This window comes from Xenopus tropicalis, chromosome 7 (genome assembly GCF_000004195.4).
Source record: "Xenopus tropicalis strain Nigerian chromosome 7, UCB_Xtro_10.0, whole genome shotgun sequence".
NCBI classification, from domain to species: Eukaryota; Metazoa; Chordata; class Amphibia; order Anura; family Pipidae; genus Xenopus; species Xenopus tropicalis.
Window position 1 is genome coordinate 114,303,777 of NC_030683.2, and position 25,272 is coordinate 114,329,048.

Below are 25,272 nucleotides of genomic sequence, written 5' to 3' on the forward strand. Positions count from 1 at the left end.
AAAAACGTGGAGACCCTCCCACCACCCCATAAAGAGGCTGGCATAGGTGGGGGCGAAGGAGGCACCCATGGCAGCTCCACGCTTCTGGAGATAAAAACACTCATTAAATAAAAAATAATTGGTATGTAATAGGAAATAAACTGACTGCATAATAAACTCTATCTGAATAGTGAAAAAACCCTCCCGCCTATTTAACCAGTATTGTATAGATTGCAGGCCCACACCATGGTCAATAGACGAATACAAGGCGGTTACGTCCATACTGAACCACTTGTACGTGGGCCTCCAATCTAAATCAGCAAATTTATTAATGCACATTGTAGTATCCCTTAAAAATGTTGGTAACTGGAGCACCATAGGTATGAGTAACTGATCAACATAGCGGGAAAGGCCTTCATTAAGGACACCTATACCCGCAACTATGGGGCGACCTTTCACATCCTCAAGAGATTTGTGAACTTTTGGCAAAATATGAAAAATAGGAATAACCGGGTGGGTGCAGTTCAAATATTCATATTCATTCTTATCCAGAACTCCCATGCTAAAACCCTCCAAAAGAAGATCACCTAACCGTTTCTGGAATATCTGTGTGGGATCCTCTGTAAGGGGGGTGTAAGTTTCAGTATCCAGGAGCTGTCACAAAACCTCCTTTTCATACACACTAGCAGCCTTCCTCCTTGATCCTGACTTCACCCCCCCGTGGGTGCCGAAGGCCCCCGCTGACATTATACTCGGGCCATGGATCCCGAGGAAGCTGTACCGGACGTCGGAAGAGCCCTTCGCGGGCTGGCGTCCCGTATGGAGGCGTATGAATCCCAGCAAGTCAGAATTGGGCAAGTACTTGATTCCATTTTGTCCCGTTTGCCCGCTACTCCCGCTGTCGCGGAAATTCCTCCTGCTGTGGTGGTTCCTCTGCCAGCGATGCCGCCAGCTCGTGAGCCACGAATACCTCCTCCTCCGCGCTACAGTGGCAATCCTCAGGCCTGCAGGGGATTCGTGACTCAATGCCAGATTCAGTTTGAGTTCCAACCTTCCCAATTCTCCTGTGAGCGAGCGAAGGTGGGCTACGTTATGTCTCGTCTGGAGGGCAAACTGCTGGAATGGGCAACTTCTCTCTGGGAGAGTCAGTCACCCCTGACATTTGATGTGAGGGAATTTCTACAGATGTTCAGAACCATCTTTGATGCCCCTGGTCGGGTCGCTACTGCCTCTTCACGCCTGCTGCAAATCCGCCAGGGCAGTCTCGGTGCCAGTGAGTATGCCATAGACTTTAGAACCCTCATGGCGGAAACTTCCTGGAATGAGGAGGCTTATAAGGCAGTCTTTTACCAAGGTCTATCGTCCCGTCTGAAGGATGACCTGGTATCCAGAGATCTACCTGACTCCCTTGAAGATTTGATTGCTCTCGCTATTAAGGTGGACACTCGCCTTAAAGAACATCAGGCTGATAAAGAGTGGAATAAAAAGTCTCATCCAGTCCTGGCTCCACGCTTCCAGAACCCTTTGATACCCCCGTCTTCTCCGCAGTTTACCACTTCCCCTTCGGAGGAACCCATGCAACTTGGGAAGGCTCGACTGTCTGTCGAAGACGCCTTTCTGGCCTATGTCTATACTGCGGCGGACAGTCCCACTTAGCGGTTTCCTGCCCTGTCAAGCTGGGGAATACTCCTGCTTCAAGTAAGACTGTTGTTTCTTTTGCTGGTAGTATTGTTCCTAAGTCAGCGGAACAATCTCACCAATTTCATGTTCCTGTGCAGATCCGGTTGCCCTCCCAGGCAATTCCAGTCTCAGCCTTCCTTGATTCCGGAGCTGCAGGAAACTTTATGGACTTGGCATTCGCAAAAAAGGTTGGCATTTCCCTCTTTCCAGTGACTCCTTCTATTCGGGTCTTCATCCATATATATATATAAAATGACATTTTCCTGGTGTGCATTAGCATTTTTTGCATATATATATATATATATATATATATCAAACTCAACAGTAGAAAGCACTCACAGCTATAGCATCAATCAAGTCAGTTATTTATTTCAGCATACCATAAATCACTGACTTGATTGATGCTATAGCTGTGAGTGCTTTCTACTGTTGAGTTTGATGCACCCAGCCGTTGCCCCGATACTGGTGAGTGCCGATTCTTTACAAGAATATATATATATATATATATATATATATATATAAATCTTCAATGGTGCAACAGGCACTCACGAAAAAGCAAACAACATTGCCTGGGTGCAGACCAAAAATAGCAGTAATGTATACAAAAATGAACGGTACCGCACTCACAGGACTTAAGAAGATCAAAATTTATTTTACTTACAGAGTTGTATCTAACGTTTCGGCTACCACTGCAGCCTATCTCAAAAAAGAAAGGCTGCAGTGGTAGCCGAAACGTTAACTCTGTAAGTAAAACAGTTTGGGACACTCCCAACCTGATTGCTAGGAATTATGGTAATATTATTAAAAAGATGTATATATATATATATATATATATATCTAAAAAAAAGTCAGAAAAGCTGGTAATTTTCCCAAAAAGATATAAAAAGTTGAATTGGAAAATGTTCCTAATAATAGTTTAATCACAAATGTATTCAAAACGGCATCACAAAAGGTACTTTCTGTATAAAGCACAAGATACAAACTTCGGGGCACATAGATGCAGAGGAGGCATTGAATTTAAAGGAACAGTTCAGTGTAAAAATTAAACTGGTTAAAATAGACAGACTGCGCAAAATAAAAAAATATTTGTAATATAGTTAGGCAAAAATATAATCAATAAAGGCTGGAGTGGGCAGATGTGTAACGTAATGGCCAGAACACTACTTCTGGCGACCTCGCCAAGAGAGCGAATCTTAGCCACCTTTAGTTAATCAGTGACTTTAGGGGGGGCCACATGGGACATAACTGTCAGTAAGTTTGTGAGCACGCATGTCAGATTCAAAATCAAACTAACTAAACGGTTATGTCCCATGTGGCCCCCCTCAAGTCACTGATTGGTTACTGACTGCTAACAGCTTAGAGAGCTGCAAAGGAGGAAGTAGTGTTCTGGCTATTATGTTAGGCATCGGCCCACTCCAGTCTTTATAGATGACATATTTGCCTAACTATGTTGAAAACAATTTTTATTTTGTGCAGTCTGTCTCATTCATTTCATTTTTACACTGAGCTGTTCCTTTAACACTTCACTTCTCACTGTAATGTAGCCAATTGCTTTACAATAGCTAGTGCTTAATTTCCTGTATGCCCTAAAGGGATCAGCATTAGTCCTGTCTTAATGGTTGCTAGGGTTTACACTGAAATACTCAGCTAACTGTCTCTCTGTATGGTTGTATGAGCACCATCATGTATATTAAAACAGCGTATCATAAATAACTGATAGGGTTAAAGGGGCAGTTTTAGCTTTTTGCTCAGCAGCTCTTCAGTTAAGAATTATAGCAGACATCTGGTTGCTAGGGTTTAAACAACCAAGCAGTGGTTGGAACTGGAATATAAATAGGGGAGGGGCTAATAAAAAGTAGCAATAACAATAAAATTGTAGCCTCACAGAGCAAAAGTCAGTGACCCCCATTTGAAAGCTGGAAAAGGCAAGACGAAAAGGGCAAGTCATTCAAAAACTATAAGAAATAAAAAATAAAGACCAATTGAAAAGTGGCTAAGTGTCGGCCATTCTATAACAAACTAAAAGTTAACTTAAATGTGAACCACCACTTTAATGTGTTATGGACCTAGGGTCAGCAAGTTCCGAGGTGTGGTGTGGTTCCGAGGTGTGGTTATTACATGACCGGTACCACATATAATTTACAGGGAGAAAAAAAAAACTTTCTATCAAAGGGGATATAAACCTTTTATAGCAATGTTGCTCCACCCAATAATTGCTGGGCATCAGCTTCCAGCATACTCAAACATATTATCAAAATTCAGTGTGTTGTAGTCAAGCAACATCAGGGAGCAATCCAGGCCGCATTGTGGGCTCCCATATCATGGTTCTGTGTTCCTGCAAATAGAGATAATAGAGGGCATTTACCCTAGCACAAAGCACCCACACAGCTCTATGGCACCCTCCTAAGGTCAGTGTTAGTGTGCTATAACTGAATATTATTCTCCCTATGTTAATTACATCACAGCAAGGATATTGATATACAGTTGGTAGAAAGTAAATTGCCTCATCTATTTTAGACAACTATGGGGTACAATGGCAGATTTCAGTGCCCTTAATCCTGCAGGAACAAAAAGAAAATACAATGCTGGGAAAAACGTCCCTACACGGGGAGTACAGTATGCTATATAGTCCCTACACGGGGAGTACAGCATGCTATATAGTCCCTACACGGGGAGTACAGCATGCTATATAGTCCCTACACGGGGAGTACAGCATGCTATATAGTCCCTACACGGGGAGTACAGTATGCTATATTGTCCCTACACGGGGAGTACAGCATGCTATATAGTCCCTACACGGGGAGTACAGCATGCTATATAGTCCCTACACGGGGAGTACAGCATGCTATATAGTCCCTACAACGGGGGTACAGCATGCTATATAGTCCCTACACGGGGAGTACAGCATGCTATATAGTCCCTACACGGGGAGTACAGCATGCTATATAGTCCCTACACGGGGGGTACAGCATGCTATATAGTCCCTACACAGGGAGTACGGTATGCTATATAGTCCCTACGTGGGGAGTACAGCATGCTATATAGTCCCTACAAAGGGAGTACAGCATGCTATATAGTCCCTACGTGGGGAGTACAGTATGCTATATAGTCCCTACACGGGGAGTACAGCATGATATATAGTCCCTACACGGGGAGTACAGCATGATATATAGTCCCTACGTGGGGAGTACATTATGCCATATAGTCCCTACGTGGGGAGTACAGTATGCTATATAGTCCCTACGTGGGGAGTACAGTATGCTATATAGTCCCTACACGGGGAGTACAGCATGCTATATAGTCCCTACATGGGGAGTACAGCATGCTATACAGTCCCTACGTGGGGAGTACAGCATGCTATACAGTCCCTACGTGGGGAGTACAGCATGCTATATAGTCCCTACACGGGGAGTACAGCATGCTATATAGTCCCTACGTGGGGAGTACAGCATGCTATATAGTCCCTACGTGGGGAGTACAGCATGCTATATAGTCCCTACACGGGGAGTACAGCATGCTATATAGTCCCTACACGGGGAGTACAGCATGCTATATAGTCCCTACACGGGGAGTACAGCATGCTATATAGTCCCTACGTGGGGAGTACAGCATGCTATATAGTCCCTACACGGGGAGTACAGCATGCTATATAGTCCCTACACGGGGAGTACTGTATGCTATATAGTCCCTACGTGGGGAGTACAGCATGCTATATAGTCCCTACATGGGGAGTACTGTATGCTATATAGTCCCTACGTGGGGAGTACAGCATGCTATATAGTCCCTACATGGGGAGTACTGTATGCTACATAGTCCCTACGTGGGGAGTACAGCATGCTATATAGTCCCTACGTGGGGAGTACAGTATGCTATGTAGTCCCTACGTGGGGAGTACAGCATGCTATATAGTCCCTACATGGGGAGTACTGTATGCTATATAGTCCCTACGTGGATAGTATAGCATGCTATATAGTCCCTACACGGTGGCATGTAATCATGTGGCAACAAACACTTTGCCACAGGGGGTTAAAAAGCACAGTGCACACTAAACTTATCCTACCTCTGACTCTTGGAACACTGAGGATCATAGAGCTGGAAGACCTTATAGGGTCATTGCTGAAACAGAAACAGTACAGCTGGGTTTCATCTCAAATCCAATAGCCCCCCATAGAAACAGGAAGCGCTGAAAGTGCTGGTTAGCGCTTTTCACTATCTAGGTGGGCTATTAGATTTGAAGTAAACTAAAACAATGTTGTTTCTATGGTAGCAGTGGCTCTAAGGTCCTCCAACTCTATGATCCACAGTGTCACTCCTGGGCTGCATGAAAAATATTAAAGTTTTTTGCGCATACGGAGCAATTGCATGCGCAATCGCGAGTTTGCGTATGCGCAGGGGGGCGCGTCAGAGAGGGGGCGGCCTCGGGGCGCCCGGCAAACAAATCCGGCCCTGCTATCATTGCCATGATATGGCACCACAGAACAAGCTTATTAATAAATTAGGTTATTTCTAACTAAGCTAATTTCTAACTTAGTTTATTTCTAAGTTCTAAGAATAGGGTTGCCATTTCACTTTTCAAATGGAGGAAGGGTTTCACACTGACTTCACACATTTGACAGATCTTTACAGTAACTTGAATGCTGGTGTTCCTTAAAACGCAGCTGTTATTTGCCTTCAGACAGACAATTATCGACAGTCTTTCAGATGTTACTTCAGAATGGCACAAGTAGGATTTCATTGCTCAGAATTCAATATAGTTACTTCCCTATGGATAACACTGGGCACAGGCAGGGTATTAATTACAGCCTGTAGTCATACTCACTAACATGTATCTACTCATTACAAGGGCCTCACAGTGGTGTTACATGGACCACTATTTGTGATTGATGGATCACACCTTGGGTAACAACCCTTCTGCTCCTCAGTGAAGCTTCTGGCTGTTCTGCTAACTAGCTTCGGACTGACTATCACTCCTAGAGCTAGTCCTTACAATAGTAAAGGTGGCCATACACCTTACAATTACTATCTTTCCGGCAACTATTGCTCGCAAGAAAGATCATTTGTTCCCTCTACCAACGTTCAGGGCTGAATCGTCAGATATGGAGGCAGAAACAATAGGGATTCTACCTCCACCTGACGATTCTGCAGATTTTACTTGGGTGCCTTCAACAGCACCCAAGCAAATTCTTTCATCCTGCCCGATCGACAATACAACCGATATCTGATGCTCCTGCGATATCGTCATCTTGCCGATCTGCTATACACGCACCGCATATCGGACAAACCTAGGTTTCATACGATAATATTGGTGCATGTATGGCCACCTTTAGTCCCACCTTATAAACTCTGGCTGTTCTGCTCACTACCATTAGACTGACTATCACTACTAGAGCTAGCCCTTACAATAGTTAGTCCCACCTTATAGATTTTGGCTGTTCTGCTTACTACTCTTAAGGTGGCCATACACATAGCGATTTTCGATCTTTCATGCGATCATTGATCACACAAAAGACCGTTCCCACCCTCCACAGATGTTCAGGGCTGAATCGTCAGATATGGAGGTAGAAACAATAGGAATTCTACCTCCTTCTGCCAATTCAGCCCTGAATGTAGATTTTACTCAGGCGCCTTCAATGGCACCTGATCAAAATCTTTAACCTGGCCAAACGTCAAGTCAACCGATATCCCCGGCTTTTTGCAATATCGGTCACCTCGTCGAGCCGCCATACACACACCGAATATCGTAGGAAACAAGGTTTTGTACGATTTCATTGGTGCGTGTTTGGACAACTTTAGACTGATTATCAATTCTAGAGCTAGTCCTCACAATAATTAGTTCTACCTTATAGATACTATTCTCCTGCTCCTCCTGGATCTTTAGCACCATCCACCACTGTACACTGTATATTACAGAACACTGTAATGCCACCTTTTTAATAAATACTAGGGACCACCTGACACAGATCACTTGCAAACAGAACCCCTAAAGGCATGGGAATTCCTTCCCAACTCTAAACTCTATGTACAGTATATGTTTCTGATTAAGCTCACCCTTACCAGTCATGTCAGATCATTCAGAGCTGGGCTTACTGATGAGTTCAGAAGGCTCAATGGCTATTTAGAAATTTGAGCAGCCTCATGCATTAGTTACAGTTTAGCAATTTAGTGCATAGATTTGACATGCCTCTGCCACCCAAAGTATTATTAACAAACACACAACACACAACAAAACTGACAAGAAGGATAATAGGATTAAATGTGCAAAACAATCTGTTGGTCTGGATTAGGGATACAAAAAAGTGACAGAGCTACTGTTCATATAATAACCTAACTTAAAGTGGAACGAGAATCTTTACTTTTTAAAATAAAAGCCCTATTTGCATTTTTAGGCCTTGGGGTATTTATAATACAGATATTTTTGGTGCATTACGAATATATGTTAGCATGAGACTGTCAGGAGACTGTCTTTTCTTACTTTGTGATGTGTAGTGTGTACTTTTTGATGAACAAATCCAATCGCATCTTCTGTGGGTATTGCTTTTTTCAAGCTTGGTTGTATTATTGCACTATCGCCACGTCCCCATTCCTCCAAAGGCATGTCCATGCCACCCACAGGCATGAGTGAATGAGAGACTGGAAGATGAATAGGAAAAAATGAAGACCTATTGAAAAGGTGCAAAGAAAATAATGTTTATATGATTTTTACACCATGGTGCCCGTAGTGATGTCACAATGTGGTATGATGATTTTCGTACCTTACATACTGGATTAAATGAAATATAAGCGGGCCCAGATTTATGGTGATGCCCGGATTTGTGCGCGCAGAGGGGGTGGGGAGGTAGTGGGGTTATAAAGAAAGGGGGCAGCCTCGGATGTTATCAAATCTGGCCCTGAATAAAAGCAAAAATCAAGAGGCATAAGGTGCATTCGTTTTCTTCAGGTTTAACATTTTAGACTTTTCGCTGCTAGTCTAGGGCAAAAGGAGGGTATTATCCAGATAACTATATTTTGCCAACAAATTTAATATAATGGAGCAGTAATCACTGTTCCTTATAGTCCCTTACATCCTGCCTCTAGTTCTTTCCTCTCTTGTTTCCTTCAGGGAAACCCTTAGCAAGGAGGAAGTTTGATATTCCTTCTCCCATAGGAACTAAACATAAGCAGGAAGGAGCTATTCTAAAAGTTCCAGAGTTATCTCCATATAAATGAGATACTTTCAAAAAGGCGTCACAGAAGAAGTACCCCACTAGTGATATATATCAGTTAACCCCAGGGTTGGACTGAGCCGCCGGGAAACCCGGTGGGCCCCGGCAGCCCGACCATTGTCGGTGCTCCCCCACATGCAGGTGTGCCTCCCCTGACACCTTTCACTTACGTGCGATCAGGGGAGGACGTTCTGCAGTGGCTTCTGTTGGGGGTGGTTAGGGGGCACGGCAGGGGCCCCCTGGTTAACCCCCCACCACTACCCTCCATAATGTACAGAATATAAGAAATGGGGATAAGTTATGTTCAGTTTTTTGGCTCTCCCGCTCTTAAGTCTTTGGACAGAGCTGGGGATGGTCAGGCCACTGGAGCACATATCTCTTTATATATGTAAGACAGTAAGTTGTCAAATATGTTACTTTGTTACTTTCATTTTGGTTCTGCATTACAGCCATATTTCACTAGGGTTCTGCATGACAGCCATATTCTTGTTTTTAGGGTGCCACTTTTTAGTCACAGCCTACGAAGAGCAGCAACCAGAAAATATTTACAGTTTTAAGTTAGAGAATGTAGCAGAACAGGAAGCAAGTTTTAAATATTGCCATTTCCACACCAATGGTGGATGCTCTAATCAGAGCTTTAAAAAGTAAATATCCTACGCTTACACCTTAATAAAATATATAAGTACGCAACTGGAATACAATAGTCAGTTCATGATGACATGCAGACTTTTTTTTAATCCTTACAGGGGAACTTTGAACCACAATATGTTAAAGAGCCCCACACAATACAGAAATCCCTAACATAACTATTTCTGTAATCTTTTCCTTCAAAAAGTATGAATAAATGCCATTTTTATATGCTGAAATCCAGCTGCTATACAGTTCTTTCTGCATCACTGAAATCCTAGCAGGGGAGGAGGAACTAAAACCCAGATGTTACTAAAACAATTTCTCCATAGTTTACAGACAGCATGCAGGAAATCCACAATGCATTGCACTTTGATGCTGCTTTCCTTTATTGACATCCGCATTTCGGCATTGGCGGGTTTTTGGTGTGAAATGGGTGCAAAAAAAATGTGGAAAAATTTGCAGCATAACAAGAAATTGTCGTCAAAAAAATTGTCACTTGTGAAAAAAAATGATGCACGCCAACAAAAATGTTGCGTGCATCATTCTCGCCGTTTAGCTTAAGGAACTGTTCCAAACCATATTATTACATTAAAATCATGAAAAGGCTGCATGTTGTTGAATTGATGTATATTGCAAAGTTGCTTGAAATTATGTTTGCATTTCAACCAATTGTTGCTGAACATGCACAAATGCAAAATGTGAGTACGACTGCTGCTTATTCATACCTGGATGTTACAAGCAGCTTACATTCTGGATAGAATTCATTGGGCTGCAGAGTTTTGAGTCATCTGCAAACACTGATACATTACTTACATTACCCTCCCCTAAGTTAGTAATGAACAAATTAAAATAAAAGTGGACACATTATAGAACCATGTGGGACACCATTAGGAACCCTACTCCAAGTATAGAATGAACCACTGACAACAACCATCTGTACACAATCCTATAGCCAGTTACTTATCCATGTACAAACAGCATTGCTAAATCCAGAAGTTTAGAAAGCAGTTATTTATGCAGCACTGCATGAAACGCGTGCTAACTGTGTAATTGTTATTGCTTTTTATTTGACTGTACTGTGTAATTTGTATGCTATTACCTATAATTACTTAGCTGAAGGTTTTAATTTCTAATTTCTAGCAATGTGTTTAGCATGAGGCAACCTTCTGTCTTAAGGCCACGTTACAACTGCTTTAGCTTGCCTAATAACCAAATACTTAATGGAAGTTTCCTGCCGGGATAGGTGCTGAAGCGAGACATAGGCACTGCAAATACAACTAAACATTGGTGTTTCTGATTGTGAAGCTCAGGCATTGGACATCTCCCCCTAACATCAAACTGTATTTCTTAAACCTTTATCTCTACCTACAATGGTGTCAGTAACTCTATAATACTTAATGCAAGCAATAATCAATATGTTATAGCTTCTCATTCCTTCTCCATTTCTGTTGCATAGTGGTATTTCCCAGGAAAGGTACAGTGATCTGGGTATTCTCTCTGAACAAAATGGTTCAGTATGGACTGGGAGACAAGAGTAAAAGCTAATGTGCCCATACAAAACAGACATGATGGTGATAGGGCACAAATAAGTTATATGGCAGCTTGCTAGAAAAGCCTAGGTGAGATCAAGAATAGTCTGATTGTTATAGATAACTATGCATACATGGTTAATGGTGCACAATGAACGGTAGATGGAAGAACTTTATCTGCAGATTTATCTAAGACTACTGGAACAGAAAAAATCCCTTTCCCACCACTAATTCATTTATTTCAGAAAAGAGTGTTGCATGCCACACTCACCCACTTACAGTAACCATGTACAAACAACATACTCTTGAATTGTTCATTTAGAAAGTGGCATAGAGGAATCATAATGAGACTCGGAGAGTGAACAGAAGGGATGAAAGCCAAAATGCTGTAATGGAAGGAAACCAAAGCCACACTGTGAGTGCAAACTGGAAACAGAAGCTGCAGGGGAGATCTGTTTAAATTAGTCATGGGTCACTCTAAATGCATTGTTTGTTGGGGGCTACTATTTCCTAGCTGAATGTGAAGTGTGCAAGGAATGCTAAAGGAATACTGTCATTGGAAAACATGTTTTTTTCAAAATGCATCAGTTAATACAGCTTCTCCAGCAGAATCCGGCATTGTAAAATGTTTTTCAAAAACAAAGATTTTTTTTTAATTCTAAATTTTCCCAGGGTGCTACAGCCATGTGACCTGGGTTCTGATAAACTTCAGTCACACTTTACTGCTGAGCTGCAAGTCGGAGGGATATCATCCCCTTCCCAGCAGCCGATCAGCAGAACAATGGGAAGGGAGCAAGATAGCAGCTCCCAGTAGGTATCGGAATAGCACTCAATAGTAAGAAATCCAAGTCCATCTTGGGACTCCTCCAGTTACATGGGAGTAGGAGAAACAATAGGTTAGCTGAAAGCAGTTCTAATGTGTAGTGCTGGCTCCTTCTGAAAGCTCAGACTCAGGCACAATGCACTGAGATGGCGTCTACACACCAATATTACAGCTAAAAACACATTTGTTGGTTCACGAATAAAATGTTAAATGGCAGAGTGAATTATTTGCAATGTAAACAGTGTTGGAAATAAAAAAGTACACCATAAAAATCATGACAGTATCTCTTTAAACATTGTATTGGGAAAGGTGAACAGGTTCTAGGTGCTGGTAATAAATGACATTGATTACATATTATAGTGCTTTCACATTGGTTCTGTATTCTGTTATGTAAAAGTGTGTGGGTTCCTAGTTTTTTAATTACACACAGACACGCACACATATCACTGTGTTGTGTAAAAATGTGTTTCCTGTAGACAGCTCTTGAGCTTAAATGTTGAATAAAACTTTTTCACTTTTAATACAAGCCCTGTGAGTGCGTTTTTTTCTGCTTACTATGGATCAGAATCCAGACCCTGATACCAATAACTTACCTTCTCAATAGAGGGAATCTAGGGGTTGGCCCAGGCAGTTAGCGGTAAAGAAGGATGACATGCAATTAATACACTTTATTATTAACATTTCTTTAGGAATAACTGGAAACAGTTAACCCTAGATAACCCTGATTGGGCACAGGTTTGCAAGTGGCATCAGGTCCAGCAGCTGCTGGGGTTCATACAGTAACAGAGGGCCAGTAGGAGACCTGCTTAATACATAATTAAAGGGACAGTATACAAACTCCTTTTCTCAAAAACAGCTTTTCTCAAAATGGGCACAATATTAAATATTTTCCTATTTTTTGCTATTATAAAGCAAAGTTGGGTTTATTTCTAAATTATTTCTTAATTTGTTTAGAACTTCCAATCTACCTTTGAAGAAACAAACAAACAACCAAACCCCTCTCCTCCCTAAGGGCTGTGACAGACGGGGAGATTAGTCGCGTGACAAATCTCCGTTGTCGTGGGCGACTAATCTCCCCGCAATGCCATCCCACCGGCTAGAATGTAAATCGCCAGTGGGATGGCGCCGCGATTTGCCGAAGTCGCCTTGAGAGGAAACTTCCGCGACTTCGACAAATTGCGGCACTGCGTATGCCATCCCACAGGCGATTTACATTCTAGTCTGAATATTCTAGCAGACACCATTATTATCACCAGACCATTTTTATATGCAATGCTATTAAAGGAGTAATTCACCTATAAATTAACTGTTAGTATGTCCCATTCGGAGCAACTTTTCAATTGGTCTTCATTTTTATTTGTAATAGTTTTTAATTATTTGTGTTCTTCTTCTGACATTTTACAGCTATTAGTCTGTGAGGCAACAATACTCCATACAATAATATCATTTGTTGAACTACCCCTTTAATTCTCACCTTTTTTCAGGATAAGGATACAAAAGAGTAGCGGGTAGTGTAGAACTAGGCCTCCTAGCATAGAACGTGACTTTGAGGTGAAGCTTTCACATCAGTTCTAAATGCAGGGCCGCTATCAGGGTCCCCTTTAAAAATGACGGGCCCTCCCATTGGCGGGCAGCGGGTAATTTGATTGGTCGCGCCCCGTGCGTGCATGTCACGTCCGTACGCACGGGGCGCAACCTTTACAGGTGAGGGACCCAGGGAGGATGCAAGTAGCGGACGCAGCGGGGAGCTGGAGGAGGAGCCGGAACCGGAGGAAGGAAGGAAGGAGCAGGGGTTCACTGGGAGAGAGCAGAATGAAGCAGGTGGGCGCTGGCGGCGCAGGAGGATGCAGGTGGCTGATGGGGGGTATCTAAAGGATGCTGTGGGGGAGGGGAGCTGGAGGATGCTGGGGAGGACGCTGTGAGGAAGGCTGTGGGGGAGGCTGTGGGGGGAGCTGGTGGATGGTGGGGGTAGAGGTGAGGGAGCTGGAGGACGCCTAGGGGAAAGTTGGGGGAGCTGGAGGACGCTTGGGGGAGAGTTGGGGGAGCTGGAGGACGCTTGGGGGAGAGTTGGGGGAGCTGGAGGACGCTTGGGGGAGAGTTGGGGGAGCTGGGAGAGAGCTGGAGGACGCTGGTGGGGAGTGTTGGGGGAGTTGGAGGACGCTGGGGGAGAGTTGAGGGAGCTGGAGGATGCTGGGGGAGAATCAAGGGAGCTGGAGGATGCTGGGAGTTGAATCGAGGGAGCTGGAGGTTGCTGGGGAGGGAGCTAGAGGATGCTGGGGGGAGAATCAAGAGAGCTAGAGGATGCTGGGGGGAGAGTTGGGGGAGTTGGAGGATGCTGGGGGGAGAGTTGGGGGAGCTGGAGGATGCTGGGGGAGAGTTGGGGGAGCTGGAGGACGCCTGGGGAAGAGCTGGAGGACACTGGAGGAAGAGTTGAGGGAGCTAGAGGATGCTGGGGGGAGAGTTGGGAGAGCTGGAGGACGCTGGGGGGGAGAGTTGGGGGAGCTGGAGGATGCTGGGAGTTGAATCGAGGGAGCTGGAGGTTGCTAGGGGGAGAATCAAGGGAGCTAGAGGATGCTGGGGGGAGAGTTGGGGGAGTTGGAGGATGCTGGGGGGAGAGTTGGGGGAGCTGGAGGATGCTGGGGGGGGAGCTGGGGGAGAGTTGGGGGAGCTGGAGGACGCCTGGGGAAGAGCTGAAGGACACTGGAGGAAGAGTTGAGGGAGCTAGAGGATGCTGGGGGGAGAGTTGGGGGAGCTGGAGGATGCTTGGGGGAGCTGGGGGAGAGTTGGGGGAGCTGGAGGACGCCTGGGGAAGAGCTGGAGGACACTGGAGGAAGAGTTGAGGGAGCTAGAGGATGCTGGGGGGAGAGTTGGGGGAGCTGGAGGATGCCTGGGGGAGAGTTGGGGGAGCTGGAGGATGCCTGGGGGAGAGTTGGGGGAGCTGGAGGATGCCTGGGGGAGAGCTGGAGGACGCTGGGGGGGGAGAGTTGGGGGAGCTGGAGGATGTTGGGGGAGCTGGGGATGCTGGGGGGAGATTTGGGGGAGCTGGAGGATACCTGGGGGAGAGCTGGAGAAGTCCACATGGGTCTACCAATTAGCCAACTACAGCCAATCCCATTTTTTTAATGCTTGTGTGGCTCCCTAACACTTCTTACATCTGTGTGTGGCTCACAAGTAAAAGGTTGAGGATCCCTGCTGTACATTAACAATGTCATGTGGAGATGGCAAATCCTGCTATTGTCTGTTTCTGTCAATCAGCAGTTATTGTGCTGCACCCTTAGGAAGGCATATCAATAGAAGCAAGATGCACCCGTGGGAAAGTGGCAACGCGTGATTAGTCTAATTATACATTATGATTGATGGAAAAACCTTGAACACAAACCCGATAAGCTAAGGTTTGAACGCAAAGTCATTTTCTTTGCATTTGACTTACTTTACATTGACACCCAATCGTTATTTTCTTCTAATTTTTTCCCCCAAAGAAAAACAATGTGGACGTCCTGCTGTCCTCTATAGTAATGCCTACTCTGCAATGCTTTTCTACCATGCAATGAATATAAAGTGTGTTTTAATTAGATGTACCCCCAAGGCCCCTATTGGCAGGATAATGGATATACCAGTGTAGCATTGATACCTCCAGCATTTATACCATTATTATTATTATGTGTAATTGCTATCATTGCTGTCTGTATTTCTAAAGCTGCAAATGTTGATTTTATCATATATGGCTCTGTTCAATATGTTACAGAGACTACTATGACAGTGTTTTTCCTTTCCTTTCCTTTCAAATCATGGTTTTTATGTTATAGTTTTTCTTACTATAATACACTGTCCACATTGCAAATAATTGATTCTACCATAAAAAATTGTATTTGTTTAGCTGTAATATTGGTGTGTAGGTGACATCTCAGGTCTTTGTGCCTGAGTCTGAGCTTTGAGAAGGAGTGAGCACTGCACAATGGAACTGCTTTCAGCTAGCCTATTGTTTCTCCTACTCCTTGTGACTGAAGGAGTCAGGACTTGAGTGAGGCGAACTTGGATTTTTACTATTGAGTGCTATTTGGGGAGCATTTTTAGCAATACAGGTGTCAGGGAGCAGCTATCTTGCTCCCTTCCCATTGTTCTGCAGATCGGGTGCTGGGAGGAGGGGGGGATATCACTCCAGCGCAGCAGTAAAGTGTGACTGAAGTTTATCAGAGCACAAGTCACATGGCTGCGGCACCCTGGAAAATGAAGAATATAGCTAGCCCTGATAAAATTTCAAAATTAAATATAAAAAAAAACCAGTTTGTTTTTTTTCGTTAAACAGATTTCAATGCAGGATTCTGTTGGAGCAGCACTGTTAACTGATGGGTTTTCACGTGACAGAATCCCTTTAATATTAATATATAAGTGACTGTGAATATATATAATAAAACAAAAAAAGTGTCAGCACTCAAGGATTTGAATCATATGCATAAAAAGATATTTTTTTAAATAAAATATGAAAAAGGAACATTACAGACCTCAATGTTTCAGTCCCCCACAGGGACTTTTCATTTTCTCTTGGCCTCCTGACGAAAGTCCCTGTGGGGAACTGAAACGTTAAAGTCTGTAATGTTCCTTTTTCATATTTTGTAAAAAAGCGCTGACACTTTTTTTGTTTTATTTTATTCTAAGTGCTTTTGCACCCAGGTATAAACAGTGTTAGTGGTGTGCACCAACTCGCTTTCTATATATACATATATATATATAGTAGTGTAAAATATATAAAACTATATACTGTATATATAGTGTAAAAAGAGAAAAGTCCCGATGGGGACCGAAACATTACGTCGGCTGTTCATGTTACTTTAGATATATATTTTTCACTTTTAACAAGAAATCCCGGTGTTGCTGGTCTTTTTTACACTATTGGAACCCTTTACCGAGCACCCGAGGTATGTTATGTAGCAGTGTGCCATCCTTTGTGTACGTATATATTTACACACACACGTATATGTGTGTATGTATAGAAAATACATTCCATTAAGCAATTAAGGAGATCCCTGTCCCATAGTCTTACGCCTATATGTAATAAAAGGCACAAAGTTTGCCCAGGTGCAGTTACCCATATCAATATTCCCCTACCCGCCCTTAATTATATAAAAAAAAAAATAGGTATTGTCATAGCTATACAATTGAGGAAAGTTACTTGAGAAATTGGGCAATTATCCTTTGGCTAGAAAAAGGATGGGATACTATAAAATGATATAGGCATATTTCTGGGGCAGAGAGCAAGGGCTGGCTATGGTTGTTTATGGTTATGTGTTTAACTGGAGTTATTGGTTAATATAATAAAGCTGCGGCCTGTCTCCAACTTCATTTGATGTGTTGTATTTATTGGGTTAGGGTCATTAAATGAAACTTACCTTTACCGTGCCTGAAAGTCAGCCAGTGGCATTGTAAATTGGTGAAACATCTGAACTTTCACCATATGACCTCCTTCCAGCCCTATAGCTGAGCTATTGTTTTTGGGATTTTCCATTGAAGGGAAAATTAGTTATTTATGCATTGTGCTAACAAAGCCCTAGACCACAGCTGCTGCTTTTGGTGAATACTATACAATTATGTCTCCAAGACTGGAATTGCTTTGCCAGTATGAATCTACTACTAGTATAGACTCAGAGAGTCCTAGCCCCTTTATAGTTTAGAATGTAATATTTTTGCTAGAGTCAGAGGCACATCTGTTACTGTTTTATCTGCCCAGCTGGAATTTAAATTGCACTGTACTTCTGTACTTTCTAGAGCAATCTCTGGCTCTAAAGTAGAGATTTAAGCATTGTCTTACCCCCCGAGTGCCGTGCTATAAACTTGCCAGAACAAGTCTCTTCCAGCCCCTTGAGTGCTTTGGCATTGTAGTCAGATTGCTCAGAGGGCAACCAATTACACATATGTTGTACAACTATGTCTTTGTTATGTTTAACCTCCTGCTTTTTTTTAGCTCTTTACCAGTGTAAACTTGTTAGTAGTGCCAAATTTTAAATGATTCCTAGTTTTTTAAATATTTGTCTCATAAAAGTGTATAAAAAAGGGCTGTTCACCTTTGTAGTAATGTTTAGTATGATGTAGAGAGTGCTGTTCCGAGACAATCAAGTTGGTCTTCATTTTTTTTTTATTGGTGGTTTATTAAATCATTTTACTTTTTGTTCATCAGCGCTCCAGTTTGGAATTTTGACAGCTATCTGGTTGCTAGAGCCCAATTACCTTAGCAACCAGGGAGTAGTTTGAATAAGAGACTGACAAATGAATAGGAGAGAGGCTGAATAGAAAAATGAGCAATAAAAAGTAACAAAAACAATAAAATTGTAGCCTCACAGTCCAAATAGTCTTTTTGGCTGCCGGGGTCAGTGACCCCCCCCCCCCATTCGAAAGCTAGTCAGAAGAAGAAGGCTTAAGCTGTGGCCTTGGTTAAACACTAAGGAGGCCAATGGGGCAGCAGAATCATAGGGTGCCAGCTTAATGCTGTGTGATGTCATGTAGGTTATGTGCCTTGTCATTACGGATGCATTGAATCTACTATTTAGGGATTCAGTCGAATCCAGAACCCTTAGTGAAAGATTTAGACAAATCCCAAACTGCTCAAATAGGCCGAATCTTGGATTCGGTGCATCCCTACTTGTCATAAATGTATGATGGAAACGGACGGCAGAACAAGTGCTGTATATTGTGACATGCTATTTGTAGGAAGGGGAAGGAAATAACTATTATTTCTCCCAACAACGATGTCACCACCGCCAGTTTTATTTACCAAACTTCCTTAAGTGTTTATAAAATTGACTTTGTGTATTAAATGTTCACATCTTACCAGAAGAGCAATAATGCAATGATAGAATGCATAGAGATGGGAATATGAGCACAAGCAATAGGAATACTTGTCCCGCTGGCACCATCAGGGGTTCATCCTGCACAGAATAATGTTGTACCACAATTCACATACAGAAACTCTATAGTAGTTAGATCAGGGGGCTCAAACTCAATTTACCTGGGGGCCGCAGGAGGCAAAGTCAGGATGAGGCTGGGCCGCATAAGGGATTTCACAAAAAATTGGCTTTCAAGGGATAATGCAAGGCACGGCGGGCGGGAGCTGCTGATTGCGGAAATGACTTTATGCCATCATAACAGTTATTATGGGAAGACGTTCTGTGTGCACAATTAGCTCCTTAGCAGCTAATTGTGCACACAGAACGTCTTCCCATAATAACTGTTATGATGGCATAACGTAATTTCCGCAATCAGCAGCTCCCAGCAGCGTTGGTGCGGGCCACAAAATACTGTACCGAGGGCCGCAAATGGCCCGCGGGCCGCGAGTTTGAGACCCCTGAGTTAGATGATCCCTGCCCTCCCCACTTGCCTGGTGCACATCCAAATCAACAGCTGGTTGTAGTTCCCATGCAATGCAAAACTTTTGGCTTCAGGTGAGTGGGTGACACGCAAAGGAGGGCGGGGTTGCCTTTGGCTACTGTTGTACCTTTGAAAAGAAGGTAAAGACACCACCCAGTATTCCAGGGCATTGACACAGTAGCAAGCATTATGAGGAATGGAATGTGCCACAAATTGATGCCTGTGTTCACAATATTATAACTAATATTTGACAGTGCTACCCTCGTTTAAAGGGATTCCTTGTTTCAGACCACTGATTTCTGTTGCGTTATATGGTTAGTGGCACAAAGTAATAGTTCTGTAAATAGTCTATCAACATTTTGTCATCTTCAGTCCAAGATTTCCCTATTGCTGAAATAACACTTTTGTGGGAAAGTGTTATGGAATACTGTCATGGGAAAACATATTTTTTCCAAAATGCATTAGTTTCTACAGCTTCATTTTCCAGGTGCCCACAGTAATGTGACTTATGCTCTGATAAACTTCAGTCACACTTTACTGCTGAGCTGCAAGTTGAAGTTATATCCCTCCTCCCAGCAGAACAATGGGAAGGGAGCAAGATAGCAGCTCCCAGTATGTATCAGAATAGCACTCAATAGTAATATATCCAAGTCCGGCTTGGGACTCCTCCAGTTACATGGGAGTAGGAGAAACAATAGGTCACCTGAAAGCAGTTCTAATGTGTAGTGCTGGTTCCTTCTGAAAGCTCAGACACAATGGCGCCTACACACCAATATTGGCGCTAAGTACACCATTGGCCAAACTATTCTTGTACTTTAGTATCTGTTTATCACTGTATATTGCCACCTCATTGCCAACCTCACCTCACCTGGTTCAATATAAGTCAAGTTGAGGACCTGTCTAAAGAAGACCAAGCCCTGGGGGAATGTATAAAAAGCAGTTCAACTACAAAATCTGAAGACCAAAGATCAGTCTCCCCTTTAATTGTATTATAAATCATACCCAGTGTTTACCCTCTGTCCTTGGGTTTAGGATCAGCATGAATATCTTGTGCTTTAAACTCTAGCTGGAGGCATAGGGTACTAGCATTGTATCCATGCTCTCATACTCTTTGGAAAATTATTTATACAGACCGATCTGTTACAGGCTTGTGCTGGAGTTGCATTTACAAATCAACCAATTAGAAATACTTAAATGGGTGCATTTGTGCACAGAAAACCCTAAAGCTGGCCATACACGCACCGATAATATCGTACGAAACCTCGTTTCGTACAATATTTGGTGCGTGTATGGCAAGTCGGCGAGTTGACCGATATCGCAGGGGGCTGCTGATATCGGTCGACTCGCCTATCGGCCGGGTTAAAAGATTTTGATCGGGCGTCATAGAAGGCGCCTGAGCAAAATCTGCCTTCAGGGCTGAATCGGCAGAAGGAGGTAGAAATCCTATTGTTTCTACCTCTTTATCTGCCATTTTAGCCCTGAACGTTAGTGGCGAATTTAACGATCTTTCGTGCAACCATCGCGTGTGGCCACCTTTAGTAGCAAGAATGGCCAACTACATGTTTATTATTACCTCTGACGGGACTGAGAAATGGAGGGAGTGAGGGAGAGACAGACAGAAGATACAAAAGGTCATTTACAGAGACCCAGATACAAGTGCAAGAGTGCTCATTCTAAAAGCACTTGCCCCTGTGATCTGCTCCTAGCTTCTATACTTGGCCCACCGTCCTCCATAAATAGAAGTGTTATCCAATGCAAGCTGTACATGGAGGGACGCCGGTCTCTGTGGTCCATTTTGGAGTTCTGTTTTCATCCTTGACAAGAACAATATCAGTACAAGGTTACAGAGCCTAAGAATGCCATTGTTTAAAAAGATAAATGTCATCTTTAAATGAACCTTTTTAGTGGCGCCAGTGTTAGAAACGACAATGTTGGCATAAACATACCACACAGTGCCAGTTCCATAGATTCTGGGCATTTCTTTGTTCGACACCATCAAAGAGAAATGGTTAAATACCATTAGTTTTGGCCTGCTACTTACATTTAGGAGGTGTGGCCTTATTATTTTTGGATACATTCTAAACGGTATCATTGTACAAATTACCCGTTGGTAAATAAACTATAGCGCCCATTGAATAAACAGATATACTGTATAAGCACGAACGCGGAAACATTAGAACAATTTCACTAAGAAAAATAATGCTACGATGTGACAAGCCGCGTAATTTTCATGCTGGCAGCTACTAAGGTGAGGCTACCCACAATAACAAAGGAACAGTTCACTGATGCAATAAGCTTCATACACAAAGCAGCCACTGTCCATTATGTATATGTGTGTTTTATGTATGAGAGAGAGACAGCTGCAGGGCCAATGCTGGTCTCAATTCAGCTACTATGTAATGATGTACCAGGCTGTGTGCCAATGGTACTTGCCTGCACAAAGTATTTGGCTTCCTTCCTTTCCTATTTCTGGTTAGAGAATGTTACTGACTGCCGCCTTGCCTACCACAACTCCATGGTTCAAACTATGGCACTCGAGCTCATGTTAAACTTCAAATCCCTGTTTTCTCCCTAAGATACAGTATGTGACTGCACTGGGAGCTGTAGTTCATTGGGTTTCCATACTTTAAGGGGGAGATTTATCAGTGTTCGAGTTTGATTTTTTTTTTCACGATTCGAGTTTTTTTGCAAAAAAACCCCCTCAATTATGTTTCAAAAACTTACATAGTAACATAGTAAGTTGGGTTGAAAAAAGACATACGTCCATCAAGTTCAACCATAATGCCTATATATAACCTGCCTAACTACTAGTTGATCCAGAGGAAGGCAAAAAACCCCATCTGAAGCCTCTCTAATTTGCCGCAGAGGGGAAAAAATTCCTTCCTGACTCCAAGATGGCAATCGGACCAGTCCCTGGATCAACTAGTACTAAGAGCTATCTCCCATAACCCTGTATTCCCTCACTTGCTAAGAATCCATCCAGCCCCTTCTTAAAGCTATATAATGTATCAGCCAGAACGACTGATTCGGGGAGGGAATTCCAGAACTTCACAGCTCTCACTGTAAAAAATCCTTTCCGAATGTTTAAATGGAACCTCCCTTCTTCTAAACGAAGTGGGTGCCCTCGTGTCCGTTGGAAGGACCTACTGGTAAATAAAACATTAGAAAGGTTATTATATGATCCCTTTATATATTTATACATAGTTATCATGTCACCTCTTAAGCGCCTCTTCTCCAGTGTAAACAGACCCAACTTGGCCAGTCTTTCTTCATAACTGAGACTTTCCATACCCTTTACCAGCTTAGTTGCCCTTCTCTGGACCCTCTCTAACTCAATAATGTCCCGTTTGAGCACTGGAGACCAAAACTGAACAGCATATTCTAGATGGGGCCTTACCAGCGCTCTGTAAAGGGGAAGAATAACCCCCTCCTCCCGTGAATCTATACCCCTTTTAATACAGCTCAAAACCTTGTTTGCCCTTGCAGCTGCTGCCTGGCATTGCTTGCTACAGCCAAGTTTATTATCTACAAGGACTCCAAGGTCCTTCTCCATTAGGGATTTGCCTAGTGCAGTCCCATTAAGGGTATACGGGGCTTGCATATTTTTACATCCCAGGTGCATGACCTTACATTTATCCACATTAAATCTCATCTGCCACTTAGCTGCCCAGATTGCCAGTTGGTCAAGATCCTGCTGCAGGGATGTCACATCCTGGATAGAATTGACTGGTCTGCAGAGTTTTGTGTCATCTGCAAACACTGATACATTACTCATAATACCCTCCCCTAAGTCATTTATGAACAAATTAAACAAAAGTGGACCCAGTACAGAACCCTGAGGGACCCCACTGAGAACCTTACTCCAAGTAGAGAATGTACCATTAACAACCACCCTCTGTACCCGATCCTGTAGCCAGTTTTCTATCCAGACATTCAAGTTCTATCCAACTTGAATGTCTGGTATTTATTAAGTTAAAAAAACTCGAAAACGTGAATGTAAGAAGCTTGCGAGTGTCTACAGAAGTCAATGGGAATAGTCCTAGGCAAAAGTCAAGCCATTTGTAAACTAGAAAAATTGTAGGCATTCAAGTTTCTTATTCTTATCACAGGCATCTATGAATCCTATGATTAAGGGTCAGACAGACCGAAACGCCTAAGGCTTTATAAGATGAGTGTATAACAAAGGTTTTTTTCTTTTTAAACAGGATTGTTTGCCTATAAATGAACTTTTAGTATGATGTAGAGGGTGATATTCTGAGACAATTTGCAATTGGTCTTTAATTTGTATATTGTTTGCTCTTTGAAATATTTAGCTTTTTGTTAAATAGCTTAAGAGATTTAATTTAGCAGCTATTGGGTTGCTAGGGTCCAAAATACCTATCAACCAAGCAGAGGTGTGAGTGAGAGATTGGAATAGGAGAGGCCTATATACAAGGATAAGTAACACAATATAACAATGACAATAAAATCTCGGATAACAATTTTTTGGCTTCCCGTGGCCCCAATTTAAAAGCTGGAAAAAGAAGAAGGCAAATCATTTAAAAAATATAAAATATTTAAAATGATGACCAATTGAAAAGTTGCTAAGAAATGTTAATTTTACAACATACTAAAAGTTAATTCAGCCAAATCACAGAGAGGGAGCTCACAAAGACAGGCCAAGTAGCCCCAACGCAAAAGCAAAAAGCCTGAAAGATAACGAGTACAGCACCTATGTGGAGTGGATTTCGGAACAATCCTGCTTGAATATGATGTTCCGCTCTGAAACCCACTCCATGTGCCTTCACCAGGCAAGTTGCAAAGACTCCAGGTACTGGCACATAAAGAAGCTTCTTGGCGCATAGTGGTGGTATCACTTTGTATGGCAATATCCTAGTAAAGGACTCCGTGCACGGCTTCCCCTTATAGCAGAATAAATCTACATAAAAGCTTACATTATTTGTCTAATAAACAAAAAAAAATACAAAAATATCAACATTTTAACCATTTATTGCATTTATAGGGACCACTTCAGCCACGAGGCAAGGCAAGAAATGCCTCTGGCAGGAGTGGCCCTGATAGGAACAAGGGCAAATCCTAAGGCACGACTGGCACCTTAGCATTCTTGTAGAAATGCTGAACATGTTTATATTAAAAATCTCATTGTTCTTATACAGAGAGATTGAAGTAACTTGTTGCCCCTGTAATGATTTCAGCATCCTCTGGTTACTGTGATGGGCTTGAATATAATACAGCAGTTCTTTGATTGTGATCTAAAGTTGCTGTACCACAGTGCTGCCTCTTTATGCCCCAACCCACCACCACCCCTCTATAACATCATCCATCCTGACCTCCACATTTATCTTACTGACAGATGTCTTAAAGAGAACGTGTCCGTTTTCAGACTGTTTTTAAGAATAGGAACACATTCCTATTGTTAACTGAGAAACTGACAGGCTCTCTTTAAATAATATCTGTAGGAGGTATAAAGAGAGAGCACTGTATAGATATTCCATTCATTCTACGTTGATTGTAGATGTTTCCTCAGGTGCTACAGATGAGGTCTCACATTTACATTCAGTTTGTAGTTGGGATTTCCTCATTGCAGTGGCCGTATTCCAGGTTTCAGCCTCAGTGTATCTAAATGCAGACAGGGCCATCTTATGCGTAGCTGTTCTCTTCTTCTTCTGACTTTTTCTGTCCTCTCCATCCTTAAATCTGAATCTGTCTTCTGTGGGGGCACAGACACCTGCAAAGACAATTATAATCATTAAAATACATACATAAACATATACGTATAAATAGGTATTATTTCTCCCTGTTACTTTCCCAGTTCCCCAGAGTAAAATCTGCCTTTGGTGTCTGTCTTGCTCACTAAGCTCATCTCTCCTTCTATCACTGTTAAGTCTTGCTGGGCATAAGCACTGCTGTATTTAGGTACGGTGCCACCCTAGGCACCACACTGAAGTGCACCCCCCAACTGCACATGCACACATGAGTGTGATGTCCTATCATATCTGGATGAGCATGACATCACTTCTGCCCACGACACGCTATGATGTAGATGGTACCCCTCACTCCCCAAGTTCCG

General features: G+C 42.8%; 2 protein-coding genes across 4 annotated transcripts in view; one reads left to right on the forward strand and one right to left on the reverse strand.

Moving 5' to 3' along the window:
- Window positions 1-13,409, reverse strand: part of fut1 (fucosyltransferase 1 (H blood group)) — a 70,814-nt gene extending 57,405 nt beyond the window's left edge. The window contains exon 1 of one of the 2 annotated variants that reach the window (XM_018095331.2): window positions 13,318-13,409. The gene's annotated coding sequence lies outside the window, so the exon portion shown is untranslated. Of the gene's footprint in view, window positions 1-8,131; window positions 8,285-13,317 lie in introns of those variants that run through there. The other variant, XM_031904967.1, reaches the window with a different exon arrangement.
- A 96-nt stretch (window positions 13,410-13,505) lies between these two features.
- The window catches only part of LOC105947943 (fibroblast growth factor 6-like), a 41,266-nt gene continuing 29,499 nt past the window's right edge, over window positions 13,506-25,272 (forward strand). Inside the window, exon 1 of one of the 2 annotated variants that reach the window (XM_012967506.3) lies at window positions 13,506-13,693. In XM_012967506.3, the coding sequence (XP_012822960.2) occupies window positions 13,511-13,693 (183 nt within the window). In that variant the 5' untranslated portion in view covers window positions 13,506-13,510. The remainder of the gene's footprint in view (window positions 13,694-25,272) is intronic. The other variant, XM_018095520.2, reaches the window with a different exon arrangement.